General features: G+C 29.9%; 1 protein-coding gene across 1 annotated transcript; it reads left to right on the plus strand.

The window, feature by feature from the left end:
- The first annotated feature begins 1,970 nt into the window (after positions 1–1,970).
- LOC107483058 (probable E3 ubiquitin-protein ligase WAVH2) lies at positions 1,971–5,217 on the plus strand. Its single transcript, XM_016103660.3, has 3 exons — positions 1,971–2,292; positions 2,662–2,775; positions 3,674–5,217. The coding sequence occupies exons 1-3, from the start codon at positions 2,149–2,151 to the stop codon at positions 5,039–5,041; spliced, it is 1,626 nt and encodes a 541-aa protein (XP_015959146.1). The 5' UTR covers positions 1,971–2,148; the 3' UTR covers positions 5,042–5,217.
- Positions 5,218–7,642: the final 2,425 nt, after the last annotated feature.

Consider the following 7,642-nt stretch of genomic DNA (forward strand, 5'->3'; position numbering starts at 1 on the left):
ATTTAATCAAAATCACATATTTAAATATTTTTTAAGTTTTATTAATATAACAATACACAATTAATTATTTGTATAAAAAATTTTTATACTTACCATAAATTAAATTTAATTTTAAATATACCAAATAAATAAAATGAGTTTACAAAATATTTTTTAAAAATAAAATGCATCAAATGTTATTATGTTGGACCAAACCCGTGTGTAGAAGGTGGGGCTTGGAATGCTTAAAATCTAATGAAAACTCTTCATCATTGAACTCATCTCTAAAATTGTCATTATGTTACACACAAGTGCTCATGCATACCATCTAGATTTAGGGGTCATCAAAATGTTTCTTTTATATTAAAAAAACAACATAAAGTGTATGTGTATATCAACATTAGATGTATAGATAAGATATTTCAAAATAATAGTTGTTTATTATGGGAAAGAAAAATGGATGAAAATTGGTGGATGGATCTCACTATTGCATGCTGTAAACAACTTATTTTTTATCAATTAGGCTTAGTGGGTTGGTCCCATGATATCATTCTCTTTGGAAAGTGCCACATTGTTCCAATGTTGCTTCTCCTTCTCCTTCCTCCTCATAATTTCATGCTCTTCCATCAATTTCAACATTTTTTTTTCTTACATAATTACATTGTTTCCCTAATGCAAAAATATGATGCATTATTTTACGAAAAAAAAAATCTAAAATAACTCCTGACAATTATCTCAAAAGACAACGAAATTATTGACAAAAAAAATAACAACCTGACCTCTGAGATTTATTTTAATAGGATTGATTAGTCCCTGTGCCAAAAAAAGTTAATGTTAGTTTTTTTGGCACAGAGATTAATCAATCCCAAAACAGAAATATCAAAAATTGGGTTGGATTTTTTTTTGAGGGTTTCGTTGTCTTTTCGAGAAGGAGTCGGTGGGATATTCACTCTTATTTTACATGTAAAAAACATTTTTTGTTTGTTTGAAGGATTTATGATTTACAATGAGGAGACTTGAGTTTTGACCTATGAAGCATGATGAGAGAAATAAAAAATAGATTTTCTAAACTATAGGTAAAGTATCAAAACCAATTGATTCTCCTCTTTCATTGTGAAAAGTACTTCTCTCAATAATTTTTAGTACTTTTGGTAGTAAATGTTGTCTTATGGTAAATAAATTTCACCACTTTACAATTATTCACAATCAAAATAGAGCAATAAGTCCCTCAATTTTATTTACAATTTTTTAAATCATTAATTAGTTTGTTTTATATTATGAGTGTATGCATATATAAGGTGGCAAATATATTATATACTTTACATAAGAAATTTAAAATATAAATTTATCTTATGTTTAACATAATGATCAAATTAATTATTTAAACAATATTTTTAATTTTTTAAAACTATATTATACAATAAATTAAAGAAAAATCTTGAAAAAATAATTAAATTGATTATATATAATTGTTAAATTACGAATATAAATCATAAAATCATTCCTAATATATTTATCAAATTAGATTACAAATAACACAGAATATTGATTAGATGATAACACATGATATAATTATTTTGCCATATATTATAATTTAATCAATATGACCAATTTGATTCAGTGATATCTATTTTAAATATTTCTACCAATCTTTTCATTTATTAATTCCATATTAAAAGTTTGGATTATTGATATTATTAATATTTTTTATTATTTAAAAAAAATTAAAAAATACATGTATCTTGTTTACACTGTAAATGAAATATACACGTGTCGCGTCTACCTATCTTATCTCGTTTACATTGTAAACAAGATAAGAGAGATGTATTTATTTCGGTAAATATTTTTTAAATGATTTATTTTGATAATTATTATATTTATTTAATTTATAAAAATAAAAAACCCAAATATTATGAGATTGATGAAATAGTAGTTATGAATGTTATATATAAGTGTGTGAAGTGTGTTTCTCTGAAGAGAGTGATGAACAAAAAAGATTATAAACAAACAAGTAAACAAGAAAGAACATACACACAATAATAACACTCACTTTAAAACACTCAACACAAGCTGAATTTTTCAGACCCCTTTGTCTCCTCCTCTCTCTCTTCTGTCCCTTCTTTTCTTGTGTGGCTCCAAACTTCACAGAGAGAAAGAGAGTCATTAACAATGGGAGAAGGAAGAAGAGGAGCATCATCAAAGCTTAGAGAAGCAGCAAGGAAGGTTGCAATGGCAGCAGCATATGCATGTGGTTCATTCTCAAGGAGGAAATCTATGGTGGATCCAGTTCCCATTGACGCCTTATCTGCTTCTGTAAGTATCACACATTTAAATTTCCCATGAAAAATTTCATTCCTTTCTTCTCTGGGTGCTTACCATTTTCCCAAAAGATTCAAACTTTGTTCCCATTTTTGCCTAATTAGGTCTTCTTCCATGTCCCAACACTTGCTTCTCTTTGGAACTCACAATGCTCCTTAATCCATACTATGTTTTTTTTTCTTTTTTTCTTTCTCTTTTTTTAGTGATGACTTGAAGCAGCTATAAATTTATTGTGGATATAAATGGCATTATCATTATTATTTTTTCTTCCTCTTTTTGTAAAAAAAATTCTGGTGAAATTTGAAGTATGAGGAGTTGAAGCTTGAAAGTACTAATTTTCTGCTAATGTGGAATGCTTTGCAGATCTCAAATTCCTCATTTGTGTCAACATCAACAAAGAATTGCTCAGGGGAGATTACACAAGAAAGAGATTCCACCATCACTGTTAACATCAACAACAATGACCTTCATAGTAAGGTAAATTAATTAATCTACTTCACTTGTACCTTCTTAAACCACCTAAATTATTAGTAATCAGTAATTATTAACATCATAATTCATATTTGTGTTTTTTGCTCTTTGTCCTTCTGAAGTTTATGATTAAAGAAAGTCTTCCACTTAAATAAAAGCCACACCACTTGCTATTAAAAGTGTTTCTGAACCGTTTTCACATTTGGCAATTTGGTATCTAATGCCCCTCAGAGTTTCACCTTCTGCTATGATCCCTTGACCTATTTTACAATAAATATTTCCATTTTTTTAGCATATTTAATGCATTTTTAATAAGAATTTTCTTCTTAAGGCGTTTTTGTTAGCAAGATCATAAAATGTGAATTGGTAACTGGGAGCATAGTGTTAAAGCATTAATTTTGGTACTGAAATTGAAACTAGAAGAGCAAAGGTATTGAATGGAGGATTGTGGCATGTGAGTGCCCCTAAGCACATGGTTGGCGCATGGGTGAAGCCAAGAATCAATTTCATTATGAATGCAGACCCCACTTTGGGAAGTTTCACCTGCCACATAACATGCATGATCATGCTTTTCCTTCTATTATTGCCAAATGCCCCTCTGGAAAATTGTATACAGTAAAGTAATGTGTGTGTGTTCAATAGCTTCCTAAGGAAGAAATGTGAAACTTTTCTTATGCATATACAATCTATTTTATCTTGAGTGTCTGTAGAATCTTTTTTCTTTTTTCGGGTCCGAAAAAGTTTCGTTGTTTCTGTCCCTACTTCAATCAAATGGTATAAAGTGAGATGAGTTTGGTTAAATCATGCAATTTTGTGTCAGTGTTGGAATAAATACCACAAGCTTGTGCTTGATTTTGCTTTTGTGGAATTGATTTTGAGTTGAAGTGACATATATTTTTTGCAGAATCTATGTGCAATATGTTTAGATCCTCTGAGTTACCACAGCAAGGGTAGCAGTCCCGGCCAAGCTATATTCACTGCTCAGTGCTCTCACGCGTTCCATTTCGCCTGCATCTCTTCCAATGTTCGCCACGGTAGTGTCACTTGCCCCATTTGCCGTGCTCATTGGACTCAGCTCCCTCGCAACCTAAACAACAACCTCTCTGGCTCTCTGGCATCAAGTACTCAGAGTGATCCTATCCTAAGAATCCTTGATGATTCTATTGCTAACTTCCGTGTTCATCGTCGTTCTCTACTTCGCACGGCGCGGTATGATGACGATGATCCTGTTGAGCTTGATGACACACCAGATAGCCCCAAGCTGTGTTTCAATCTTGTACCTATACCGCCGAATGCTCCAGCTAGTTTCCATCCTGCTTTGCAAGTCACTAAGCATGCTTCATGCCCTTGCCACCTATCACTGCATCCTTTAACATGTGGCTCCTCATCATTGCTACAATCTCCACCTATGATGTGTCCCTCCTCCAACAGAGCTTGCCTTTCGGTTAAACTGACTCATGAACGCGCAACCGACTTGGTCTTAGTTGCTAGCCCCAATGGACCACACTTAAGGCTTCTCAAACAAGCAATGGCTCTTGTGGTTTTTAGCCTCAGACACATTGACCGCTTAGCCATTGTTACATACTCCTCAGCTGCAGCTCGTGTCTTCCCCCTAAGGCGCATGACATCCTATGGAAAGCGCACAGCCCTCCAAGTTATTGACCGGTTATTCTACATGGGCCAAGCCGATCCGGTCGAAGGGTTGAAGAAAGGAATCAAGATACTCGAGGACCGGATGCACAAGAACCCTGAGTCTTGCATCCTTCACTTGTCTGATAATCCCACAAGACCATACCATGCAATAAGCATGGAACTTCCATCCACTCCCATTCATAGATTCCATGTTGGATTTGGCTTTGGCACTTCAAGTGGCTTTGTCATACAAGAATTCGAGGAGTTCCTGGCTAAGATGTTGGGCGGCATTGTCCGGGAGATCCAACTTCGGATATGCGGGGCCGGGGAGGAAGTCGGAAGTGGAAGAGTCATAAGAATTGGAGAGATAAGAGGTGGAGAAGAGAGGAGAATACTATTAGACCTTGGTGATTGCACACATGTGTATGTGGAATATAGCTACATTGAAGGTGAGATTGATGAGTGTGTTAGAAGAACTGGGGAAACAGTTGTAGGTGTTGGAGAGCACAAGGGTGAAGATGATGTTAGAGAAGGTGGTGGCGGCAGTGGTGGTCGGAGTAGCAATGTCGAAAGCTGGGATTTTCATGATCCTTATATGGCAAGAAGATGGGCCAAACACTTGCATGGTTATAGACTTTGAAATATTTGCTGCTTTCTTTTTTGGTTTGTAATACCAATTTGCATTCATGTGATGTGAGGCTATTAGTGTATTTAATGTTTCTTGGCCATCTTCATCAATTTTTAGTTAGGCATGTAATCATATTATAGAATTGAGGGGAAAAAATACAGAAGATTGTTTCTTTGTTTGATCACTAAGGGGGAAAAAATCAAAGAATTATTTGCTTTTGAGAAGAAGTTTAGCTAATTATTAACTAGCCTGATCTAACTTAAGGGAACAGTTATTAAAAGGAATGATGATTAGGTGCTTTTTAGGTGAATAAAGAAAATAAAATAAAATAAAATAAAAATTTAGGCAGTTCTAAATTAAAATTGGTTATATTTGTGCCTTCTTATGTTTTTTAAGGTTATACTTTTTTCTATATAGACTAATTTGTTGTAAATTTGAGTTCAATGTAAGAGATTGTTGTCGGCCAATTGTTAATGCACATATAAGGTGGAATTTGAATTTTTGACACTTATTTAAACAATTGAATAAATTAATTATTTGACCAATATAAATTAGTTTCTTAAGACTATTTTTTGTTCTTGTCATTTTTAATTTCATTGCTTCTTAATTTAGAATATGATTTGAGGTCTTACAAAATTATTGAAATGGGCAAATTTCATTTACTATTTTCGAATTTTTTTGAGGTTAATAGTCAAATTCATCCCTCCAAGATCACTTATTTTTCAAATTGGTACTCAAATAATTTTTTTAGTCACGTTAATCCTTGAAAAGTAAAACGAAGTCAAATTAATCCTTCTACTAGTTAGATAATGACGTGTCACATTAAGTACCACGTGACAAAATGACATGATAAATTAATATCACATGTCACTAGATAATTAGTTCATATGTCAAATTAGCGACACTGGCATGTTACCTGTCATTTGACATGTAATAAATTTACTTATTATTAAAATAGTCCCTGAAAATACATACGTAAACCATTTTTATTCCTAAAATTTTAAAACTTGATCAAATTACTCCTTATATAAATGTTTCATATTTTTTCTTCATAATATTAAAGGTAAAATATCTTTTTATCCTTGAAGTTTGCTAAAGATTTCAAAAATACTCTTATATTTTATTTTATTTTAATTTTGTTCTAGAAGTTTTCGAATTGCATTAAATTTATTTTTAATGACTAATTTTTCAAAAAAAATATGACCAATTCAAAAATAATTTCACAGGAACAACTTTTAATATAAGCAAATCAAACATATTTATCATGCATTATTGTTAGATTAGTTCTAAATTTTTTGAAAATTTAGTTGTCAATGGTATATTTAATGCAAATTGAAAACTTTAGGATAAAATTGAAAAATAAATTTAGAGATATTTTTAAAATTTTTGACAAACTTTAGGGACAAAAATATACTTTATCCTAACATTAAATTTTAAATATTTTTTTATGCTATTAATTTTAATATTATTTTTTAGATCTTAATAAACAAAATTCTCTTTACATAAAAGAATAAATATACTTAGATTATTATAAAATTATTTTGTCATTTATATTTTAAAATTTTATATTTTCAAGTTGTAATTCTTTTTATAGTGAGCTTTTTTTATTTAAATGAGTTTATCAAATTATTATTGGTTATATATTCAAAAATTTAATATTTTGAATCTCACTAAATAATATATTGGTTGTTTTAAAATTTAAATCTTTTATATTTTAAAATTATAATTTTTATTATTGTTTAATTTATATAATAGAACTCAATAATTAAAAAACCGACTTTATGAAATCACTCAATATAAAAATATAAATGAGAAAATAACTTTGTAATAATTTGATTATTTGATCATTTTATTTGAAAAAAAATTGTTTATTAAGGTGTAAAAAAAGATTAAAATGAATAGGATTAAAAAATATAAAAAATTTAAAATTATAAAAAAATAAAAAAAAATTATAAAGACTAATTTGATCAATTTTTAAATTTTAGGAATGAAAATGACTTACGTGTATACTTTTATTAGGGACTAATTTGATTCTAAAAAATTTATGATATATCAAATGACAAGTGTTACTGACGTTGTAGTATTAACCTACTACATCATCATGTCACGTAATACTTAATATAACAGATCATTATTTAACTAATAGAAGGACTAATTTATTTTATATTTTATTTTATAAAGACTAATATGACTAAAAAAATTGTTTAAAGATCAATTTAAAAAATGAATAATCTTTTAAGACGAATTTAACTATTATCTATTTTTTTTTTACTACTATATTTTGTACCCTTTAGTTTACGATATAGTAATAGTTACCTCCCTTAATTAATTTAGGGACATCACACTTAGTTACCTCCTTCAAAATCTAACACTGTTAGCTCTGTTAATAGCGGCTAATTATCACAAGATTTTTCTTTTTGTAAACACAAAACATAATTTTCTTGGGGGTGAAAAAATATTTTCATTAATCAAACTTTTTGTACAAAAATTAATGTTAAAATACTAAAAACATAACAGATATTTTAAGCCCAAAAACAATTAAGCCCATGCTTACAAACTATGAAAGGCTGCCCCTAAGAAATATATGAAGGACAAAAAGGTACTCATATTTGT

This window comes from Arachis duranensis, chromosome 4, assembly GCF_000817695.3.
Source record: "Arachis duranensis cultivar V14167 chromosome 4, aradu.V14167.gnm2.J7QH, whole genome shotgun sequence".
In the NCBI taxonomy this organism is placed as follows: domain Eukaryota; kingdom Viridiplantae; phylum Streptophyta; class Magnoliopsida; order Fabales; family Fabaceae; genus Arachis; species Arachis duranensis.

Excerpts from the sequence above, each read along its gene's own strand:
- LOC107483058 (XM_016103660.3), top strand. The coding sequence starts at position 2,149 with ATGGGAGAAGGAAGAAGAGGAGCATCATCAAAGCTTAGAGAAGCAGCA. Across the intron at positions 2,293-2,661 it reads TTGACGCCTTATCTGCTTCT|ATCTCAAATTCCTCATTTGT; the intron begins GTAAGTATCACA and ends AATGCTTTGCAG. Across the intron at positions 2,776-3,673 it reads ACAATGACCTTCATAGTAAG|AATCTATGTGCAATATGTTT; the intron begins GTAAATTAATTA and ends TATTTTTTGCAG.